Source organism: Gobio gobio (genome assembly GCF_949357685.1).
Source record: "Gobio gobio genome assembly, chromosome: 3".
NCBI lineage: Eukaryota > Metazoa > Chordata > Actinopteri > Cypriniformes > Gobionidae > Gobio > Gobio gobio.
In genome coordinates, this window is record NC_137099.1 from 20,110,531 (window position 1) to 20,134,465 (window position 23,935).

General features: G+C 37.2%; 1 protein-coding gene across 7 annotated transcripts in view; it reads left to right on the plus strand.

Annotated features, from left to right (window-relative positions):
• pcm1 (pericentriolar material 1) overlaps nucleotides 1-23,864 on the plus strand; it is a 47,975-nt gene extending 24,111 nt beyond the window's left edge. For 2 of the 7 annotated variants that reach the window (XM_079812952.1, XM_079812949.1), the window contains 33 exons: nucleotides 69-178; nucleotides 524-770; nucleotides 1,356-1,509; nucleotides 1,623-1,817; nucleotides 3,418-3,581; nucleotides 3,895-4,136; nucleotides 4,325-4,446; nucleotides 4,576-4,705; nucleotides 4,835-4,999; nucleotides 5,480-5,643; nucleotides 5,747-5,941; nucleotides 6,030-6,279; nucleotides 6,362-6,507; nucleotides 6,824-6,999; nucleotides 7,126-7,285; nucleotides 7,475-7,827; nucleotides 8,005-8,172; nucleotides 8,453-8,509; nucleotides 13,121-13,293; nucleotides 13,691-13,822; nucleotides 13,896-14,028; nucleotides 14,219-14,362; nucleotides 17,161-17,264; nucleotides 17,365-17,499; nucleotides 20,263-20,460; nucleotides 20,541-20,600; nucleotides 20,911-21,037; nucleotides 21,833-21,984; nucleotides 22,076-22,145; nucleotides 22,255-22,442; nucleotides 22,564-22,656; nucleotides 22,820-22,943; nucleotides 23,096-23,864. In XM_079812952.1, coding sequence (XP_079669078.1) covers nucleotides 69-178; nucleotides 524-770; nucleotides 1,356-1,509; nucleotides 1,623-1,817; nucleotides 3,418-3,581; nucleotides 3,895-4,136; nucleotides 4,325-4,446; nucleotides 4,576-4,705; nucleotides 4,835-4,999; nucleotides 5,480-5,643; nucleotides 5,747-5,941; nucleotides 6,030-6,279; nucleotides 6,362-6,507; nucleotides 6,824-6,999; nucleotides 7,126-7,285; nucleotides 7,475-7,827; nucleotides 8,005-8,172; nucleotides 8,453-8,509; nucleotides 13,121-13,293; nucleotides 13,691-13,822; nucleotides 13,896-14,028; nucleotides 14,219-14,362; nucleotides 17,161-17,264; nucleotides 17,365-17,499; nucleotides 20,263-20,460; nucleotides 20,541-20,600; nucleotides 20,911-21,037; nucleotides 21,833-21,984; nucleotides 22,076-22,145; nucleotides 22,255-22,442; nucleotides 22,564-22,656; nucleotides 22,820-22,943; nucleotides 23,096-23,121 — 5,057 coding nt within the window. In that variant the 3' untranslated portion in view covers nucleotides 23,122-23,864. Of the gene's footprint in view, nucleotides 1-68; nucleotides 179-523; nucleotides 771-1,355; nucleotides 1,510-1,622; nucleotides 1,818-3,417; nucleotides 3,582-3,894; nucleotides 4,137-4,324; nucleotides 4,447-4,575; nucleotides 4,706-4,834; nucleotides 5,000-5,479; nucleotides 5,644-5,746; nucleotides 5,942-6,029; nucleotides 6,280-6,361; nucleotides 6,508-6,823; nucleotides 7,000-7,125; nucleotides 7,286-7,474; nucleotides 7,828-8,004; nucleotides 8,173-8,452; nucleotides 8,510-13,120; nucleotides 13,294-13,690; nucleotides 13,823-13,895; nucleotides 14,029-14,218; nucleotides 14,363-17,160; nucleotides 17,265-17,364; nucleotides 17,500-20,262; nucleotides 20,461-20,540; nucleotides 20,601-20,910; nucleotides 21,038-21,832; nucleotides 21,985-22,075; nucleotides 22,146-22,254; nucleotides 22,443-22,563; nucleotides 22,657-22,819; nucleotides 22,971-23,095 lie in introns of all 7 variants that reach the window. The other 5 variants (XM_079812950.1, XM_079812954.1, XM_079812953.1 and 2 more) reach the window with 5 other exon arrangements.
• Nucleotides 23,865-23,935: the final 71 nt, after the last annotated feature.

Genomic DNA, 23,935 nt, shown 5'->3' on the forward strand with positions numbered 1-23,935 from the left:
TGTTTCTGCAAGTTAGAGTCATTTCCGTTTTTATTGACTGTATATATATATATATATATGTATAACAGTTGTTACAGAGACTACTGGAAGTGTGTCTGGCAGGAGCATAACCTCAGAGCTCAATGATGAACTCAACGATCTAATCCAGCGCTTCCATAACCAATTGCATGATTCTCAGGTACACACATACACCTAACCAGACAAATTTGTATCTATACGTTTTTAAAAATATATGTATACTTTGTTAAATGGAATATATATTAGAGCATATTCTGCATGTATCAAAACTGTGTGCATTGCAATTTTACATTTTGTCACCTAGAAGTGAAAGCAATTGTTGAATGACGCGCATGTAGGTTGGTTCCTTCTTTGTACAGACAAAAGTTCTATTGTCCTAACCAAATAATATAACTGCTTCACATGATGTAGTATTTGAAAATGTCTGTGACATTTAAAAAAAAAAAGGTCAGTGTTCCTGAATTAAAGAAAATCTAAATACTAATTTTCTACTTGTCTCGTTCAGTCTCAGACGGTCCCTGACAACCGACGTCAGGCAGAATGTCTCTCTCTTTCAAGAGAGGTGTGCCGATCACGCACTACTCATAATTCACGTGGTCAGTTGCCCTCCTCTGCCCCACTAACTACTGCATCAACCTCCACAAGTGCTAAACTTACCAAACTACAGGAGCTACAGGACAAAAAGCAGACCATGGATAAGATCCTCCAGGAACTCCACTCCCTTAGAGACCAGACCCTCAACAACAGTTCCTGTAAGCCCCCCCTCACACCGCAGCACAAGCAGTTACTATGACACTTTCTGTTTTCAAAGGTCCCATATTGTACACCTTTCTGGAGTTTTATTTTAGGTGTTGATCTCCTCAAGAATATATTTTTGCGGTATAAGTACCAAAAACCATTGCATTATATTTTTACAGCTCCTTTCTCAGGAGCTACGATAAGAACAGGTCGATTTTGGCCTGTCTAATTAATATTCACGAGCCTCTCTTCTGTGTTTTTGGAAACTATGATAATGCTGGGCTGTCAGTCAGTGGCCTTGGGTGGGGCATGAGGAATGTGACGTCTCATTCCTCAGAGAATCAAAACAGCTTGTCTAATGAGACTAATAAGTCTAATGAAATGTATAATTTGTAGGGTGGTTGTGTTCACACATTGTCAACACACATTTATATCCAATTTTGCATAATAGGTGACCTTTAATTAGTCCCTTCCGTTTAGATTATCTCAATTGTACATTTATGCAAAATAGTTGGTATTGCATTAGCTTCAAATGCTTCTGATGCATTTGTGTAGAAATTTACTGTCATTGGTTAAATAAAGTGTTTGTGTTTCTTCAGGTCAGAGTGTCAGTCAACGTGGTGCACGCATGGGCATGTCGGAGCGTCCCTCAGTATTGGGCAGAGAGGGAAATGGCCCACGTCCAGTGAGGCAGGACCCCTCCTCCTCTTACACACAGATAGTTGATAACAGTCACCCTGCTGACAAACTCAGGTTTCTATTTGTTTTATTTGATGTCACTTTGAAGCTTGTACCAAAGTGATGTTATTTATTTAAAATGTTTAGTGGTTCAGTGTATTTGATGTCTGGTTTGTCACTCAATGCAGGAAACTAAAGGAGGTGCACAAGCGTTTGAATGAACTAAGAGAGCTTGTTCAGTATTATGAACAAACATCAGATATGGTGGTGGACACAGTGAACGAGAATGTAAAGGATGATGATGAGGGAACAGAGGACGGTTCACTTTTTGAGGCCATGTTTGATTCAGAACAGGAGAACCATGAACCAGTCACCAACATCAGGTACAGATTATAGTAATTTATTTCCTTAGTTTATTTTTGTGTTGTTGTGAATCTCAAATCTTGTGGAGTTTCTTGATTTAATTGATGTTCAGGGTTCAATACAAAAATTGTGTGTGCAGTAAAGTTTGATGGGCAAGACAACAGTATAAGCATTAAAATACACACTGTCCATTATATTTGTTACCATGAGACTGATGCGTGAGAATCCAATTCCTGCTGTTGGCAAATGTTGGAAAACCCTTTAACTTTAGAACGATCCACTCAACAATACCACAGTGTGTCTTGTGTTTTTTTCTGTTCTGCAGATGGAAAAAAAGTGAATGCATTCTGTATGAATTTAGAATAAGCGATTTCTCTCATTTAAATAAAAGTATTTTATTTTAATATGCATTATAATAAAATGTAAACAGAAAAAATAAAATAGTAGCTAAACTGTATAAATGCACTTTGTTTATGACATTTGTAAATAAAATAATTTTATGCATACACTTTAATTATATCTAATACATTTGAGGAAATATAAGGAAATACAGTGCCTTAAATATATCTGCAGCACTTCTGCCAACAGTAGGGCTGTACCAGAATATTCTAATATTCGTTCGGTGGGTTGGTATTGGATAGAATCATAGAATCAAAATGTATTAGCCTTTTTACCTGTCAGGGATGTGGTGGTGAGAGAATTTTCCCTCACCATCACATTACAGTGCTTGTGCACTGTGCGGCCGTGAATGAATGACAGTGAGGCCGTGCAAATTTTTGTTTCAGTTTAGAATTAGCGCCAATTGCTTGGATTGTGGGTTCATTAGCCTATTGTTTTTAATGAGAAACACAACAACAAAACAGTACAATGACAAACTCACTTAAATAGGCACTTTTACATTTCGCTTAATACACGATGTAACTACAGAAGAGTCAAGTTTTAAATAGGAAAAATATCGAAACTCTTTGCTACTTTTTGAGCGGGATACTAACGGTCTAATCAGATTCAATAATCTATGCTAAGCTATGCTAAAAGTGCTACCGCCAGACGGTACTGAAAACCGTACTCAACTGTTTAACTCTAGGGGAGTTGGAAAATTAGCCTATTTTCAAAAATAGTGCCGTGTTCCTTTAAAGCGAGACACTCAAACGGGGGTCCTTAGCAACGCATATTATTTACAAAAATAAATGTTGTTATATATTTACAGTAGAAAATGTACAAAATATCTTCATGGAACATGATCGTTACTTAATATCCTAATGATTTTTGGCATAGAAGAAATGTTTTTAATTTTGACCCATACAATGTATTATGTATTGTTGGCTATTGCAAAAAAATATAACGTATGCATTATATTTCATTTAACTTGTTATTGATTTATTCAAACATGCATTAAATCAGCCATTCAAACTCATATTAAGTGAAGAATATTGACTTGAGAGCTTGTGAATCTAAGTTAAAACGATTCACAACTGTCATCTGTGTGATTTAGAGGCTGCACATGTTGCTTCTGTGAGAATTTTCCTGTTGAAGGAACTTGAAGAGAACTTTTCAGCTGTTAATTGAGGGCAAATATGTTTATGTATATTTATTTATATATTTTTTTGTTTGTTTTTGTAGAAATCCAGCCCAACCACAGACTCCAAGTAACTGGATGGACATGAACAGTTTAACGAAGGCTCACAGCGCCTCCAATAATAGAGATGGCCGTCTGAACACAGAATGTGAAATCAATAACCGCTCAGCAGCCAACCTCCGTAGTTTCAACGTCCAATCAGTCATAGGTCAGACCTCACACTCTTTCAATTTCTGTTAACTATTTGTAAAGATTTTTACCCTGAAATTCGTTCACAAATGCTGATTCATCCAGTAATGAAACAAGTGAAATCTTAATGAGTGAGTCATTGAATCATTCATTCAAACTGATTCAAATTAAATAAGTATTGTTTTAAATATACTGCAGCAATTAACATTTTGTCAGAACCTCTAATAAATTGTTGTTTAGTTGTTTATTCTATTAATAATCTTATCAAATTAATCCAGAATAGTGCAGCTCTATATTAGCTATTTCTTTTATTTGCATTGTAATCACTTCAGAATGCCAGTTCAACTGGGAAAGGCCTTATGTTGGAGTTAAAGATGAGGAGGATGATGATGAGGCACTGGAGGAGGAGGATGATGATGATGGAGCAAGAGGGGGAGGGAGAGACAGTGACTGTTCAGGGTCCAGTCGTAGAAGCAGTCTGGGTGGTGATGCAGATTATGCACAGAAAGTTCATCGTCTTCAAACAGCCAAACAGAAACTCAAACAACTCCAAGAACTGGTGGCCATGGTGCAGGTGAGGGTCTGGTGCCATGAGGGTGATGTTAGATTCCTGTCATTCATAATGCAAATATAGTTTGAGTGGAGCTTGTATAAGTGAGCTCTTTTTAGGAACTCATTCTTCTGCCTGCCTTTTCTTTATTGGGCTTTTCTTTTGTCAACCTGTTGAATAAATTTTCTCTGGGTCTGTTAATGTTACTGTAGAGTGATGATACAGATGGTACTACAGCTAATGAGGATGAGGGTTCGAAGCAGCAACAACCCAACAACACCCGAGCAGCAACACCCAAAGCCCAGAGAGATATCGCCCTCTCTGATAAGACCAGGTTAGTGTTTGTGTCCCTCATATGGAAATGGGATGTGTGCTTGTATATTATGAGAACATGCTGCAGCATGATATTAAACCTTTTAAAAGTGACCTGTGTGAAACAACTTGTATAATGTTTGTTTTTCAGAGAGAAATTATATGAGGAGAAACTCAAGCAGCAGCAGCAGGAACTAAAGCAGCTCCATGAAGAGAGACAGAGACTGATGGAGATTCAGGGCAAGATACAAGACATACAGTGGGCCTGTCCTGACCTTCAGGTACTTCACATATGTACACTTATGATTTACAGTAGGTTGTTATTATTTTGAAGTAGCGCAAAACCGCTGCAAAAGCTGCAGACTGAGTTTTATGATAAAAAGTTCTTAAATCATGATGTGTCCTATCAGTCGTCTGTGAGCAGTTGTGCCAGCGGTCAGATGAGGAGGAATATTCCTGCAGCAGCCTCTACTCCTGCTCCTGTACCGTTACACTCTTCTTCCTCAGCTAAAGCCAACACTAGTGGCCTCAAACCCACCACTGAACCTCCTCCAGTCACTGTCACTGACAATGAGGTTAGTGTGGAATCCAAATAGCTCTTTTGCTTCCTTTATATATCCGGTAGGTTTACTCTAAAATTAGTCATAATTTACTCACCCTGTCATTCCAAACCCATGAGACTTTTATTTGTCTTTCAAACACAAATTAAAATCTCTTTAAATAAACTTGAATGATTTGTCCCTCCTTTCAAAAAGTTTATAACGAAACTGTACAATTAATTTAAGGTTTATTTAAGGTGCCTTTTTTAAGTTTTAAAATTGTTTTTAATGAGAGAAAACTGTAGTAAGCCATTGTAGGTTGATTTCCTTGACAAGAGTAACAGCTTTGTCTCCGCTTTGACCAGACAGATGTAATGACATTTGCTAAACCAATGGTTTGAGATTAGGGTGGTTTCTAACAGAGGAAAGAAGTTCAAGTCTTTCAAAGTAATTTTATTATAGCACTTTTGTGTTGTAAAGTTTAATAATTTTTGTTTTGTGTAATTTTTATGTTAGCTGTGGTCAGAGATGCGAAGGCATCAGATCTTGCGTGAGGAGTTGAGACAGAGGCGGAAACATTTGGAGAGTCTGATGGCAGAACAGCAGAGGAGAAGCACACTCACTGACTCCCCATTCAGGAGCGAAACACATGAGACCCAGTCCTTCAGTCGCGATGAAAGGTAACACATGGCTTTGATAGCTCATGGGCATTGGCTTATGTTTTTGAAATGTGCTATGAAGACTGAATTTGTTGTCAGGTGCTAATCATCATTTTTCTGTCAGAACTGTGGCCACCTGGGGTGGTTCGACACAGTGTCCCCTTGGTGATGATGATGATGATCATTACTCCTCTGAGGTGGGGGCTGAGGAAGATGATGATGATGAACATGATGAGGGAGAGGAGTCCAGTTCCACAGATGAGCTGCATGCTTGCTCCACCCAAAAACAGCGCAACTACAACAGGAATAACAGAGATGGGTAAACACACAGTCGCATACTAGAGTTTTTCTAGACATCAAACCTTATCCATTATTAACATTATTTAATGTCTTTTCATTTTGCATAGTCTGAAAGTTCACAGGGAAGTTAATGGTACTCCTTCCCCCCGTGGATCAAGGGGTCACCCTTGTCAGCAGCCGGAGACTGAGAGAGTTAGTTCCAGTAGAGCTAAGCGACAGGAGAACCTGCGATGGGCAGCTGATCTGTCTCTCTCTGAGGGCGCTGCACCAGCACACTGGCAGGAACAGATCACACACCTCCAGAAACAACTCAACTTCAGCACTACCATGTGCCAAACTTTGCTACAGGACCAACAGGTCAGAGAGTGTATAAAATTATTTCCCTCATTCGTTCACTTTTTTCCTCACTAACAACTTTTTTTCCTTCTCTCATCTTTAGACACTTTCATACATGCTGCAAGCTCTGCTCACAGGTCCCTATGGTGTTGTGCCCAATAATGTGACCTCTCCCCAGGTCCCTCTCATCATGCACCAACTAAACCAGTGTTACACACAGCTGGCTTGGCAACAGAACAATGTCAATCGGTCTGTCTTTAGATTTCTTTAGAAAAATATCAATGGGGAAAAAGCATTTAAGTCAGATTTTAAGCATGAAGAATGAGCCATTTACTGTAGATGCACTACCGTACAGGAGTTTGGAATCAGATGTTTTAATGCTTTTGAAAGAACTCTATGCTCACGAGGCTGCATTTATTTGATAAAAAAAAAATTCTTACTGACCTTGAACATTTGAACGGTAGTGAAGGTCTAAACCGCTTTTAATTTGAAACAAGCTTTGGTTTCATTTGTCACAACTTTTCAAATGTGTGGTGGTGTTTTTTTTTTTTTTTCTTCCTGGCAGGTTGAAACAGGTTCTGAATGATCTGTTGCAGCAGCAGCAGAGTCAGTCATTGTCAGGACAACAGCAGCATCAAAATGTTACACGTGATTCTGCATCTCCTTCTCTGTTCCTAAATTACCCACCAGTCAATACCCTGAATATGCCTGGACTCCCAAACTTCTCCCCTTTCCCAACTGGTAAGTCCGTTATTCATCTGCAATTTTTTTAATTTGGTAAAGTCCATAATTATTAAAAAACACATATTTTTAAATGAACTTCTAACCTTTTTTTTTCTTTCATTCTCTCTTCTTTTCTATCTTTAGGCTTTAATTTCAGCCCCATGTTTCCCTCGTCAGTAGGAGATTTCCAGCAGAACCAGGCCAGTTCAGATCAACAGCATGATCCAAACATATCTGTCAAAACAGAGTACATGAGTTTCCCCCCTCCACTACAGAGATCTCCACTCAACAACAAAGAGAAAAGGTCAAATATGTTTCTGTATTTTGGATTAAAATGATATTAGCTTGATGATTATTTCAATTATAGTCAGGTGAATATTTAAGAATGACCTATTTAAATGTTGGTTATCTGTAAAGTCAACTTAAATGTCTTATTTAAACTACAAAAAGGAAGATATACCTAACAATATTTTTTTATTTTTTCCCTTTATAGGTTTCAGTCTCAGCCTGATACTGTGGCCGATTCTAATAACTCAAGCTGGTTAAACTCCTCCCTGAATCGCTCTGGTCAGAGACCCACCCTCACTTCAGACCATACAGGTCAGATAGAGCAGAACTCCCCTTCCTCCTCTCCTGTTCCTCACCCTTCTACTTCCCGGGATCGTTCCTACATACCTGACTCCCAGGAGTCTATGAGCAGCTTGCCAGACAGGGCAGACCCCACCACCGTCACCAAGACCTTCAGAGCAGGACGCAAGGCTGCTGCACAGGCCAGTCTGGCCTCTAGAGACAAGACCCCCAACACAAAGAGCCGCCGCAAGAGAGGCAGGGGACAGAAGAATACAGGTGTGTCTATATTTAAAGTTGACATTCTCAACCTTAATGATGTCAAAGTTTGTCCTATTGACATCATTAATTGTGTTTATGAATTTTTAAATATATATATTTAGGCAAAAGAAGCTTTGGAATTTAAGTCCCCCGATTAATTTAAATGAGGTTAAAATGTGTTGTTCTCATTTTCAGCATCTGTGGACAGTGACAGTGTTTCAAGTGACTCTCACTTTGATCAGGAGAGAGAGCGCTCCTCTCAGGTCAAATACAAAGATCTCAACCAGGGTCTGCTAAACAAACTCACACAGGAGAAACTGGACAGCAAGACTAAGAGCAGCAAGCCAAATGACCTCTCATCTGGTATGACTTTTCATAGATCCAGTAACGCTATACGTCATAACGCTAAACATAACACGTAGAACAATGAGAACAGTCTTGTTATACAGTGTGCACTATATTCTTTAATCAGAGAAGCATCTGCCAGAACAGTATAGCAGACTTTTTCCATTCTTATTTAATTTGATCATCATTTGAACATCTTATGTCCCTTGTGTCCTTATATTGTTTGATAGTGTCACTTATTTCATTTTTTTTATTTCTGTTTTTGTTCCCATTTCATTTTGGGTTTTGTTCTTCACAGCATATGCTTGGAGAACACCATTTCTCTCTAACAGAATTGCATGCACTGAAGTCCCAGGTAACTCCAAGTTAAACAGCTGCTAACTACTCATTAACATTATTTTTTAATTTGCATGTTTTCTTTCTCCTCCTTTTTTTCTAAACTACATTCAAATGCATAAGAAGTACTAAATATGAGCCAGGTGTTTTCATTTTCAGGGCACAAAATCTCTCACACACATACAGATTTAGAAACAAACTCCACTGAGCTGTATAAAGTTTATTTTTATTGTCCACTAATGCAATTTCATAACATTGGGAAATTGGGGAGGAAAGGGCAAAAATCTTCTGTGTTATTTATAACACCATTCAAATTAGAGATTGACCGATATAGATTTTTCATAACCGATAATGATACCAATTATTTGCATGTTTATGCCCCCGATAACCGATATATAGAACCAATATTTATTTGTTTTTATTTATGTTTGACAATTATAACAACAGCGCTGAACTGAACACTTTTTAAAAACCGTTTGCTATTTCACTCCATGCATACAAAACAAAACAAAACAAAACAAAACATAAATATCGATAAATAGTCTGAAAGAGGTAAAAAAAAATACAGGCCAGTGTCATTAAAGTGTCTTGTTTAAATAAAATATTTGATAAGGTAAACAAAAAGGTAATGAATATAGCATGTAAAAATAATTATTAACAAATTAGAAAAGCATAAAACATTGTAAACTGCCTGAATAGTAATAAAAAAACCTAACTGTTGTTGCAAGTTGTCTAATGTTATCAAATGGAGAACATAAATAAATGACAGGGGACTCTATCAACTCCCCATAAATATAACCTTAAATATTAGAATTAATTTTAAACTACAGTTTTAAAAGGTGTTTGATAGGCTGAAGAGAACGGAACACGCTGGAATATTTGCTGAAATACGCAAACATTGTCAGAAAAATGAGCAAAACTGCAAATAATTCAGCGCAGTTACAGAGTCCATCTCATCTGGCATGTAACGTTAATCGGAATTATTAATGTTTTTGTTGGTCTCTAGATTTTGAAATACCTGCTGACTGAGTGCTTTTTTTTAAATCTGTGCGTTTACATTACATTTGTATCTGTGCGTTAGAACGTCTCTCACGGAAATAAAAGTTATATGGTAGATGTTAACATAATTTAAGGAGTCTTAAACGAGTGTTAAAAGCTGCATACGGTGGCCATGCTGGAGCATCTAAGCATCAGTCCAATGAGTGAACGGAATTATGAACGCAAATTCACGAGACTAATGATAGATAACAGAGAGAGAATTAAATTCAGTGCTTTTATTTCCAACATGCTCTCATTCATGGCTGTTTTATTTAATTCATATAAAGCTACATCTTTATTGGCACATGACTTGGCGGATTACATGACTGCGAGTTTGTCTCTACAGGGCTCTATACTGCGACCAAAATGGTTGCAAATGTGATAATTTTTTGATAATGTGCGAGTTAAATTGTCACACGGTCGCATTGGTGCGAGGCTTGCTGCGATAGTTGGTGTTGCCGGTTACATCACTTTCCCCACCATTGTTTAGATTTTTTTTAATAGTAATAAAATAATACAATTATTTAGTTCAGTTAGAGAACAGACACTACAATTAAAAACTAAATGTGTCTGCTTACTAGCCTTATAATAAAAAGTAATACAATTATTTAGTTCAGTTAGAGAACAGACACTACAATTAAAAACTAAATGTGTCTGCTTAATAAAGCGTGAGCTGAATGAGAGTCGCAGCAGAGACCAGCAGCAGGAGACAGATTTCTTTCGATCGTTTCAAGATGATCGTGGAAGATTTGGTTTCAAAGCGAAATGTAAAAGCGCCTATTTAAGGGAGTTTGTCTTTGTACTGTTTTGTTGTTGTGTTTTTCATTAAGAATATTATGCTAATGAACCCACTGTTCAAGCAACTTGCCCACGAACTGGCGCTAATTTTAAACCGAAAGTAAAATGGGCACGGCCACACTGTCATTCACGGTGCGTGTCCACTGGCTTGTTTTCAGTTCATTCATGGAAGCTCAACTTTGCTTTGCTCCGGTATGAATGCCTGTGCGGCTGTGCGCATTTTACTTTCGGTTTAGAATTAGCAATTTAAATCTCCGCCAGTGATACCAGTATTACCGGTGTTGTCATACGTCGATTAACCGGTGGAAAAATTTCCTCAATGTCACATCCCTAGTACGAGTGCACAAAGCTTTCGCGCTTTGGCTGACACGGAGTCAGATACGCATTTAAATACACAAGTACTAGCAAAACAATACATTTATATAAAATACACAGTGATGTCTATGGAAGCGGCATGGAAGGGCATGGCGCGTCGTCATGAAAATATTACTTTAATAAAATAATAACACCCATGGCAATAATACTTTTGTTATATATGGCATGTGTGATTTAATATTTTAGTAATGTTTTCTTTTAAATGTATGCTTGTTGAAAGCAATGTCCAGATTAAAATATTTTGCAAATATCAAGCTTTTAGTCACATCAATCTTTACATCAATGCAAAACCAGCATATAGAAATCAAGAGAATGATTCATCATCATGCAAGGTCATTATGAGTAATATAAAAAAGGTGCGACCAAATTGTAAATTGGTGCGACCAACTGAAAAAAGTTAGTTGCATCAGAGCGACTAGTGGGAAGAAAGAGTCTAGAGCCCTGTTTAAAGTACATTAGCATTTATGTAACATCTTATGTGTGCATATCTCACTTGTGCATCAATGGCTGTTATGTTAAATAAAGTGTATTAATTCAGAGAGGCAAGTTATTTTACCTTTGAACCAGTGGCGGCTGGTGATAATTATTTTTGGGGGGGCGTTTTTTTTCCGGGGGGTGCAGTATCAAGATGCATGTTTACTAAATTCAAGCATTAAATTCAATTCAAATTTATTTGTATAGTGCTTTTCATATCATTACAAAATATATGATTTATACATATAATTTCAAAGCAGCTTCACAGAAAATGCTTCTACATTACAATTTAAATTGATTTGTACATGCGATGCATTTCAGAAATGCACATATACAAAGCACACAGATTAGCTAACTATCTATTATTAATCAATATAATAACTATGGCACAGAAATAAGAATTCATGTTGTTAATGAACAGGGTATATAGAGATGAGCATGGAAGAGAAAAGTGTCTTCACTTTTTACACATTCATTTCCCACATATAATTGAATGAGGAAATGAAAAACAAAAGAAAACAGCCACAACAGACTAGCATGTTGACTAGAACATACATTTTGCTCTCCTTTCTTTCTGGCCAGCAAATTAATCAATGACTCTCTGATTAAAGTCAGTCATCTCAGTAGTGTCATGACGTTTGCATTGTTCAGTCAGATATTTGAGGTCTCTTACCCCCGTTGTTGTCCACAAAACTTCAGTACCAACACTTAGAAGTAAAAGACAGGGAAAGCAATAAAGGCCATTGCTACCAACACATCCAGTCAGCACTTACGTTTCTCATAACAAGCGCGTGGAGCTCCGAGTGCAGCTGTGTCCTGTCACTGGCCTGCTTCTGGATTTGTAAATCGCGTTGGTCCGGTTCGGGATCTTCCAACGAACGCCTTGTGAAAGAATTTGATTTAACTGCTGCCATCTCTACGAAACTGATCATCCTAAAGGTTTTGGCGGAGTCGGAGTGACACTGTCGCCCGCGCACTTTCGCTTTAGTGGCCAAGAGTGTAAAGTTGAATGGCAGGTGACGAGAACCAATCAGATTGGATAAAATAACATGCATCCAATTCTGATTCGCCAGGGACGCAACGACCTGCGTCCGGAGGAGGATCTTTAAGAACCAATTAGAGACCAGATTCAGGTCACATGCTGCCCGTATATTTTTAGACTCAGAAAGACATCCATTTGTCCGGCGTCCCTCGCGCATGAAACCGCATGAAACATATTGAAGAACATATAAAATAGTTAACCCATCAAAGCCAGTTTTTATTAAATGCTGAGGCTCTTACTAACAGCCAGCACATCGTATGAGTAAACTATTTTATTTTTTATTTTATTTTATATCATTTTTCTATACATGTATATTTCTGGAATTTTGATGGGGGCGGTGCCCCAGCGCCCTCTATTGACCTGCCGCCACTGCTTTGAAAACCGTTGTTGACTCATTTCCCCTCAGACGCAGGGCTTTAATGGTGGTCTTGCGCGCAATTGTCAAAACGGTCACAGGAGGGCGCCATTTATCGGTGAAACAGATATTACAAAACCAAAACCCGATTATGGGAAAATGCTTAAATATCGGGAAAAGGATATATCGGTCGATCTCCAATTCAAGTCCTGTGTCTCTTTGCTATGGATGTTTTATACCTTTGCTTTTGAGTTAAAGACAGAAAGTGTGGATCTGAGCATGGTTTTAACTTTTAAGTAGACATCTCTTACATTTTCTTAAATGTTAAGTGAACAGTGTTTTTGAATATTTTGTGAAGTCCAGTACTCAAGGTCTTGCTAACGCTGTACTTGGAGTTGTGTTAAGCATGTTTCCCCGCATATAGTTTATTTTATTTTTTTGTATGATTAGTTTGCGCAGACAGCAGTTGTTTGATTTACTCTTGACATGCTTGAAGAGTTAGTGTGTTTGTTTTTTTTGTTCTGACTCTGTATATTTCTCTTCTCTAGATGTGAGCAGTGATTTCTCTCTTTTTGAGGCCCTGAGAGAGACCATCTATTCTGAGGTGGCAACACTGATCTCTCAGAATGAGTCTCGCCCTCACTTCCTCATCGAGCTCTTCCATGAGCTTCAGCTGCTCAATACTGACTACCTGCGGCAGAGGGCGCTCTACTCACTACAGGTACAGTACACTATTGTCAAACCTGTGCACACTTCTACAGACACAACAGGCCCACACGGAGACTTGATGGTTTTCCACATTTTCTGCTTTGATTGTGGAGGAAATCTGCTAAATTGCCTTAAATAGAAAAAAAATTGTTGCTCAGACCTGAGAGAATGTTCAGAATTCGTCAACTGTACTAAAATACATAGGGTGTGTGTGTGTGTGTGTGTGTGTGTGTGTGTGCACGGCCCTGGCTTTAATATCAAAGGGCTACTTTCACTACTGTATCAATAAACAATAGATCCCTTTTCTTAGTTGTTACATTTTCTTTTGGGATGAATGCTTCTGTTTTAAATAGTAATATCCATAGAGCTGTTTCGGCATATCAAATCTCATTGTTGGCTCTGCCCACCAGGACATTGTAACGAGGCACCTGACGGAGAAGAGTGTGGCAGATGAGCAGGCGTCCTCTTTGGGTCCAGTTGTGTGGGCCACTGGCTCACAGTCAGAGCTCACACCTAGTGAAAGCTTGGCTACCAGCGACAATGTAAGACATTTGCATCCCCATCTGATTTACTCTTTAATTATCACGCAAGCTGATTTTTTTCGGATTTTTCCAGGATGCATCTGAGAAGATTGTAACTGTTAAATCCAACTCTGTATTGAAGAGGGTAGCAGACAGAGACTCGATGGACAACGAGAGCATACTGTCCACCTCTTCCAACCTTGAACCCTTTGCTAGTGATGACCTGGGTAAGACAACTGAGCTGTATGCGTACATACAGACAAAATCATGCTAAAAACACATTAGATTGGTTGCTTACCATGATCATGCTCGCTTTGCTGGGCTGGGGCTGAACTGAATCCTCGTACTCTCCTTGAATACTTCAATGTTTCGCTCTCTCTTTCTTTCTGTCCCTTTGTTTCCTTTCTGCTCCTCCAGGCAACACAGTAATTCATTTAGATAAGGCATTGGCCAGGATGAGGGAGTATGAGCGCATGAAGCTGAGGGCTGAGTGTAACACAGATAACCCTGAGCACAGCCCTGGAGCTGCTGCTGCTGCTGCCGCCTCAGCACTCACGCAAGGTATTCCTGCGATCACTCTCAGACTGCAGAAAAGACCAAACATTCATTTGCAGTTCTGCTGCCTATGTCCCAACATACTGTACAACTCTATGTACATTCACATCACGTAAACGCAGAGGGGCAGTAGGGTTACGCTCATGTGACATTGCAGTTAATCACAATCACCAAAGTTTTTTATTTTATTATTTGCACACCTTTTAAAGCCTTGTCGGTTAAACATTTTATTCATTTTTTCTGAGCATGTAGGCCCGAAGCATGCGGACACTAAAAGCCTGTCAAACAGCGCCTGAGTACTAAACCAAGTTATTGTTTGTGTCTTAATTTTATCGCGTCTCAGTTTATTGCGCATAAACTGTCAAATACATACAATGTTTAAATAAACACAGTCGGTTGTGTCTTAAGTGAACGTAAACAGTTGGGAGAAAACCAGATGCGTGTCTGTATATTAGATCCATGCATGAGGTCTTAAAGTGACAGCAGCCTAATAAATCTGCTGCCGCTTGTCATTAATGTTAATCAAACAACAAAGACAAAGATAAAATCACTTCCTGATCTTTACTGAATAACTTCAGTAGCTTTATTAATAATTAGTGTATATATAATTTATACATTGAAGTCTTTTTTATTTTACATTTGTTTATTCAATTTCTTACTTGTATACTACTGTTACACCTACTGTGAAAAATAAAGCTTTTTCATTTGTATATTATATTGAATTTGTATTCTGCATTTTTGTTCTTATTTTTAATAACAAAGATAAAATAATGAAATAAAGATTTTCATCTTCGCTCACCTCTACTTTGGCCTAAATGGACTGTCATTCTTTTTTCTTTTAAATATTGTTACCTTGTAAGGCTACATTTTTTAAAAAGTAAGTTAGTTAGTTTTGGCTGTACTGCTCAGTCACCTGCAAAATAGTAAAACCAACATGAAAAGATTGTGATAAAATCGTGATTTTCCTGAAAAAATATTTCGATTTTTATATTTTTGCCATTTTGCCCTCCCCAATTTTCAGCGGCAAGCAAATTGACACATTTGATACAATGCGATTTTCAACACAATGTCATAGAAATGGAAACCAAACAACTAGCAAATGGCTGAAACTTTTACAGGGTTTTTCCTGGGTCAAAAATGGTCTTCGGTGGTGGCTGACAGACATGGTCATCCACACACACACACACACACACACGCACAGTAAAAAAGTACCCTACCCACGTGATCTGCAAGCGCAAAACTGACAATAAATTTTAAATAAATTCAAAGAGTTTGTAATTTTTGCTTATCTTATTTTGATCCCACATGAAAAAATACTACAGTATATTATAGTAAAATTACTCTAGTAAATACTATAGTGTTTTTGAACCGTACTATAGTAAATATACTACAGTAAATTAACAAAGTGTAGTAAATACTATAATATACTACTATATACTACAAATTACTGTAGTATCTACTATAGCATGGTTCAAAAACACTATAGTAATTTTACTATAATATACTATAGTATTTTTCCATGTGGGATACCTTGATGTTTGTTTTTGTTCCTCATTTTTACACTATTTACTGATAATTGTTTTGGTATATAATCATATCAATATAAAAAAAATTAACAAATAGCCTAATTTTCTGCCATATAGCTACAACTTCTTAAACTTATTAGCTAGCTAACAACAACTTTGTTCTGGGTTCACCTCACTCCAGTCTACACTAAGTGATTTATAGGCTATTTATTTTACTACACATTATGAACATGAATAAGCTGAAAGACTGTGGATTATTAAAACTAACTCTTACACCCACTCTTGCTAAATTGGGTAAGCACACTTGTTCTCATTTCAGGTGTTCTGAGTAAATGATTAAACTGATTCATGAGTTCAGTGTTGGACAGATCAGTTGTTCCTGTCGTTAAAATGATTCGGTTCAAAGGAGTCATTATGGCGAATCGGACATTAGCAGACGCTTTGTGTGTGAATCCCTTCTGTTAGAACATCGCGAAAGATTTGTCAACACACATAAAAAACTTCATAACCGGATAGGATTTGTTTCCGTTTATTGAAAGTATGGTTAATGTCAGCTGGTCAGAGAATCAGTCAATGTTTTTTGAGCGCATTTCACACCCAGCGGTAATTAAAGGAAAACATCGTCTGATAGCGCCACGTGCAACATGGATTCGGTCTTCCGACCTTTTGATTTTGATTAACGTATATGTGAAATATTAGAAAGCTAAGAACGCTTATTTTGAAGACAGAGAGCGTGCGAGCGGGGGAGGAGCTCTCTCCTCGTTCTCTCTGACACTCAGTTACAAGCGCAGCATCTATTCTACATCATTCATAAATCACAATAACTCATCAAATAAAGCTTTGGCAGGACAAAAAATTGTTTTGGCGGCCGCCAAAAATTTTTCAATGTAGGAAAAACCCTGCTTTTATCGCTTTAAGCCTTATTGTGTCTGCATCTGCTCACGATGGACACTGTCTTCTGCTGCCACAGCACACATCACTGCCAGTGATTCCATGTCTAAAAGGAATAATTCAGGCTAATTCAGCCTGATTCTTTGTATCTGGTGCACATTTCACACTAACGCATTTCCTTCATTAGGTTGAAAATAACCTGGAATATGTCTTTAATTAATCTGAGAGTTGCTATTAATGTTTATGGGCATTGGATGTTATTAGCACTGGCTAAAGCTCTGCTTGCTTTAAACATGCATATACTAATTGCTTAGGTTTCATACCCCTTTAAGTAGCTCTACTTTGGTGTTTTAATGCATTTATGAGTGTGTCTTTGTCTGTTTTTAGGTGCAGGACATTCATCTGCAGATGCACATTGTCCTCAGATTGACACTCAACAGCTTGACAGACAGATCAAAGCCATCATGACAGAAGTTATTCCCTTCCTAAAGGTAAGCTTGCTCTACTTTTTTTCCCTTTAAATTTACAAATAAATCAACTGACTAAGCTGCAGTTTGTAGACACGTTGTCTCGCATTTGTCTTTCTGTCAGGAGCACGTTGGGGAGGTGTGTTCACACCAGCTGCTCACATCTGTGAGACGCATGGTGCTCAAACTCATTCAGCAAAATGATGAAAGCAAAGAGTTTGTTCGGTTTTTCCACAGACAGCTAGGCGGCATCCTGCAGGTAAGAACAATTATAATGTATTTATTTGTCCTATTAGAATTTGCTTCTTTGTTTTTATTTTATAACTGATTTTATTTACATTAGTTAGTCTAGTATTCATTTGTTACTGTTGTATTAAAAGTTGTGAAAATTCACAAAATCAAAAATTTTACTATAGTAACATCCTTATTTCTAGCATAAAATTATGTATATTATTGGGAAATAAAATTACTCGTATTGTGATTACAAGATTGACATTTCGCACACCCCTACTCATTATTAATAAAATCACAAGAACCTAGACCCCCATTCTGGAGAATCATGGGTGTTTTTGAACATGTCTCTGATGCCCAAAAAGGTTCATATGGTAATGAAAACCTGGAGAAGTCATGGAATTTTAAAATAGCTATTTTCAGGCCTGAAAATGTTTATCTTAGGGTTGGACGATATGGCAAAAAAAACGTATCACGATACAAATTTTCATATCAGTCGATAACGATAATTATCACGATAAATCTTTATTTCCTTCAAGTTTAAAGGCTGATTTTTGCTCCCAAGTGAAAGTTGTGGAAAGGGTTATTTGTGGTTTTTGAACTACTCTTTATTGTCAAAACATGTCAAACACTTCTTTTTGAATTCTATAAACTTTTCCAGTAATCTTTCCCTAACAAAATAAATATCTTAATAGAAAAATTATTTTCTTAGTTTCTGCCTCTACACTAACGGGTGATATTGTTTCAAGTCATGAAACAGGTTTGTGTTGCCTGACTTTGACGTATCTTCAGCACAGTTTTCAGTGCAGGCTGCTGAATTAATATTACGTTTTGTCTCTTAGAAATTAGGGCTGTGCAATATGGACAGAATAATCTTTTTTTTGTTAATTTTTTATTATTATTTTTTTTTTATGAATATTGCAATTGCGGTTTAATTTGCGATTTTGGCAATTGTTTTTTGCTTTTTCAAACATGCCAGTGCACAAGAAGTGCATAACAACATTTCACAATGAAATAGCCTTATTAACCACTTAAAGTCCACGGACTCTTTACATAGACTAGTCTCTACTTTCTGGAGATATGCATCACTTTGGCATTTGTTTTACACGTATTTACACAAAATTACTCTGGTACCATTTCCGCCTGGATTTGGCCTACCCAAATTGAAAAGCTTCCCATACACACATACAGTGGTCTAAGTTCAAAATTTTGGTGTCATTTTACAGGAAACCCTTTGAAGTTACAAAAACCGCCAAATCCTGGCGGAAATCCCAAAAATGGTCCCAGATCTTAAGAGGTTAACAGCAGTATAAATAGCTTGATAAACACAACTGTAATAAACTGTCTTTAAAACAGACAACATAAAATAAATTAAGGTTAAAAAAATAAAAAAATAAATAAATAAATAAATAAATAAATTAAGGTTAACTAACCTAAATTCCTGTCATAACAATCAATAAACTTCAAAACTCATATACGGCTTCATCGCTCTGCTGGACCTCATATCTGTGGTCATGGCGTAGTAAATGTGTTTTTATTCACTAGTAACATTTGTTAAATTAAAAACAAATAAATACAGTGCCTTGATTCTAAAATTGGTTGACCAGATTATTTTCTGATTATTTTTGACCGCATTACAGTTCTGAGTATAATTTAAATATGTTGCTTTGGAATTATATTCATTGTGAAATGTGAGATCTTAAATCAATTATTCATTATGCAAATGGGTGGTAAAAAAAAAAACTGAATATGAAATAAATATTTCCAGATAATTAAAAATTTGATTTGGCATTAGTGGGAAAATAAAAGCTAATTATTCAAGGGTGTAGTTTTGGTACAGTCTATGGTTTGAACATTAGCTTATTAGTATTAGCTGGCAAAAAGATAGTATTACAACAGCAAATAAAAATGAGGTCTGAGTTTCACAAACAAAAATCGAAGACAGGCTGAATGAAAATGAAAATGTAAATCAATGGATCAATAAATCAACCTTTTGGAGCGCGCGCAGATGCTACGTTGATTCTCGCGCCACCAATAAACCGGGCTTCAGCCATGTTGCGCTGATAATCGGCCTTTTCAGTTTGTAAGAAACTTGGCTTATAAAAGCTCCGTACACATGGTGCATATCTTTCATTAATAGCCTAATTCACTCACCACCATATTTCTCATGCTGTGTCCGCTGCAGTGAGAGAACTGCGGTGCGCTGCCGCTGAGTGAGCTCTGATTGGGTAATATCTTAAACATGCACACACGAACGTTGTAGTATTCTGAATTAAAATATAAATAAATAAATAAAATCTCAGCCTTGTGCGGTTTAGAAATCGCATGTGCTCAAATCGCGATTGTTTTGCGATTAATTGCACAGCCCGTGTATTAGAAATGCACATTTCAGAGAAGATTACGTTGACAGTAGCAGTAGCTTGAGTTGGGATGCAGATGTAAATATATGTTCATTAACATAAACCGTAACATCTGTAAACATTTTAAGCAACCTCATTTGTATATAATAAAAGTGAAGTATTCTGACTGTTTGACTATATGTGCTCAATGTCATTTAAAGCGTGCGCATATAAAGCTGCCGTGCAAACAGCTTGCGAGTTATTTTCGCGGTTTATTTGGCTAAAAAATTACCGCATTGTAAAAACACAAATATGTAGTGAACAAACATTTAGGTGAGCTAATTGTAATTATAATTTTTTTTTAAATGTATAAAAATGTGTACAAACCCTGGATCACAGCATAGTTTTATGAAGTTTATGATAATGATGTTCTTGGTTTTGTGTGCGCACAGGACTCCCTGAGTAAGTTTGTTGGACGGACGCTGCAGGACTGTGGTGAGGATCTGCTGGTAGAGATCTCTGAGATCCTCTTTAATGAACTCGCCTTCTTCAGACTGATGCAGGATTTAGATCAGAACACCTCCAAAAACAAATGCAGGACCAAGAGACGCTCGGCACACACATCTCCAAAACACTCGCCTCGCGCTGAGGTAGGCTTGAGTGATTAATGTGCATGTCTGTAGCAATGCTTCTGTGTTTAAGAAGAATAATCATTGCATTGTTTGTTTAGGAGATGAAAACGCTAGAAAGAGAAAATACATTCTCGCCATCATATTTTGATGAAGACAGAGTAAGTTATAATTATTGATACACTTAACATTCACACAAATACACTAAGCTACACTGCTTCTGAATCTAAAGCCCCAAAGCAGAACAGTTTTATGTGTCGTATATATTAGCTTGCAGTCTCGATATGAAGTGGCAAGAGAAAAGTTGAGTAAAAAACAACACAACTTTCTTTTGGCTTCCTTTGCTGGTTTTATACAACAAACTTAAAGCGCAACTGTTCTGCTCTTGGTGTCTTTTTAAAAAAAAAATTATTAATTGCAAACCTGAGTTTTTTGAATGTTGAAAATATACTTGCAATGTTTTTTCATCAGGATCAGGATGAGACCGAGCAGCGAGGGACGCCTCATGAGAGGGAAGAGGAAAAGGAGAAAGATGCACAAAGCAGTGAAGCATCTGAGGTGGACGAGGAGGAGGGGGAAGGGCTGCCTCTTTCTATAAGTGAGTTTATCAACCAGAAACTGGAAAAAAAACTTTTGATTTGAAATAAAGGTAACACTTTACAATAAGGTTTCATTAGTTAACTACTTTAGTTAACATGAACTAAGAATAAACAAATAAATCAACAGCATTTATTAATCTTAGTTAAGTTAATGTTAGGGATGGGACGGTATGAAAATGTCATATCCCAATTATAGTGACCAAAATTATCATGATTATCAATATGTTTTGTTAAGATGAGTGTTCAAAAGAACTGCACACACTGAAAACATTTCAAAAAAAGTTTTATATTTGAAAATCAACATACAACAAATAAAACAAGCAGCTCTATGCACTTTTTCCCCCGTGATGACAGCTGAATTTTAAGCAGCTATTACTCCAGCCTTCAGTGTCACATGATCCAGAAATTATTCTAATATGCTGATTTAGTGCTCAAGAAAACAGTCTTATTTATATCAATTTTAAAAACAGATGTGCTGCTTAATGTTTTTGTAGAAACAGGTTTTTTTGTCATCTGTAACTGATCAAAAGCAACAGAAGACTTTTTACACAATTTTATGTTTCCTTCCTAAAATAAAAGTATAAACAAAATGTTTACACCATGTACTTCCTTTTAATTGGTCACTGAAACACCATCTAGGCTCCATTTTATGCTTTCTATTCTGACTATTCAACAATACCCGTTAGTATGTGCTGGAGTTTGACCATCTTATCGCCTACAGGTTGAGACTGTTCTGTAATGTGTTTGACTTTGATAAGAATCTGTTTGACTTGTGTGTATGGTCTTTTCTTTAGGCCTGTCTAAAGCAGAGACACAGGCTCTATGCAACTATGGCAGTGGAGAAGATGAAAATGAAGTGGAAGAGATGGAGGAGTTTGAGGCTGGACCTATTGAGGTGCAAACATCACTACAAGCCAGCATGGACAACACTAGTGAACACAGACAGGTGTGTTGGCATGCGCACGAGAGAGCAAATAATCCGACTCCGCTCAGACAAATGACAAAGACATTAATAATGCCCTTTTGTGTTGTTCCAGTGCTCTGCCTTACAAAACGAAGCTCCACAGGAAACCAAATCAGGCCTAGAAAGCTCAGAAAGCAGCCAATGTACGCCTTTCTTCTGTATTATTATATCTTTAACATTTATTGAGGTTTATTGTAAAATTGTACTCATTACTGGGTTTTTTTTCTTTCACTTTGTCTCCCATTTTCACAGTGAAAAGTATAAATTCTGAATCCAAAGACACAGTTCAGCAGCCTCCAGAAGAGGGCAGAGAGGAGGTAATAACTGGTTCAGGAGATGAAATAGAAGAGGACCATACAGTTCCTCCAGAACAGGAAATGCCTCAGAGCTCCGATACAGCCAGCCCTGACACAGACTCCCCAGTCATGATCAACACTGATGTATGTTTCACACAGCAAACATCAGATCTGCTTTTCTCATCAAGCATCATTTATTTGTTTTTTTAAATGACCAAATTATGAAGGGAAAAAACGGTATCAAGTTCCTTTGTTTTTAATATAGGAGGCTGGATCTGGAAACAATAGCCAGAGATCAGATGAGGAAGATTTTGTGAAGGTGGAGGATCTCCCTCTTCAAATGTCTGTCCTGTGTGAGGTAAGAGCTTGAGGGGTCTTTCCCGAATAGGGATGGACAGGATAGTGAAGTTTACAAATAAATGTGGTTTTTCATGTCTCTACATTCTGAATCTAAAAGTGTACGAGACATCTCCAAAGTGTGTGCAGTTTTAAAACGTTTTCTTTGCATATAATTTGTACAGGAAGAGCTTTGTAAGAGGATCTCAGAAGAGCAGCAAAATAATAACTTAGCAGCTGAAATTCTGAATGGGAATACAGAAGAGTTTACAGGACTGGTGGGAAATGCTCAAGTGCTCAAAGAGCCTGGTAACTATTAATTAAGATCACTTAAACGTAAGGCTAATATTGTAATTCAGTTGCTTAATTACTATGATCTGCATATCAGCAGATCCTTGTGAAAGGTGAAGAAACATTCTACTCACATAAATCGTATGTTTCTTTTTTCTTTTCATTTCCAGAAACCATTGGAGCCCAGAGTGCATGAGTGATCTTTTCGATTCGTCTTACACTACAAACCATCATTCATTCAACATTACTGTATAATGAGCTTAATACCTTAAAATTCTTTGGAAACAACAGCTAAGCTACGTTTTGGTGAATTAGCCTGTCAGCATGTGTGATCTAACAGTTCAAGAGATGTTAAAGAAGTCTCTCTACACTTGTAAGTAGTTTTATTCTGATTGTTTTATGGAGAATGTAGGAGAGGATGTTTGAAAGGGTCTGTCTTTAAGCTGTTCTGTAGTCTGTAAGTACATTTTCTGTGTTTCTCTGTAAGCCAGAACTCTCTGTAAAAGCTCCTTCAAAGGCTACAGTTTAAGGGATGCAATACATTTTTGTGTTTCTATGTTTGGCACGGTTAGGCTTTTGTATTTCTTTCTGGGATTCCTCCAGCATTTTTCGCGAATGCAATATATAGAGGACAATAGACGTTCCTCTAATTCAGGATAAAAATTCAAGCACATTTGGAAAAAAATCCTTATTTAAATGCATTTGACTGCACTATGGAATTTGTAATGGATAGAGCCGAATCACATATTAGCACTGATACATTGTCCTGTCCTCTCTTATTGCACTCTTTTAAATGGTTTCTCTTGCTTTTAATTTTTACCCTTTTTAAGGCATGTTGGCCATTGCTTGGGTTCTCACCCCATTTCACCTCATGTGATTCTCCTATGTTTAGATTGAGATTTAAAATAAATAAAACATTGATTTTTATCACTTCCTGCAGTGATTGCTCTCTCTGTCCCATTTGCGCAAAACCTGCTTTAGTTACACAATGCAATGTTTCTCCACAACAA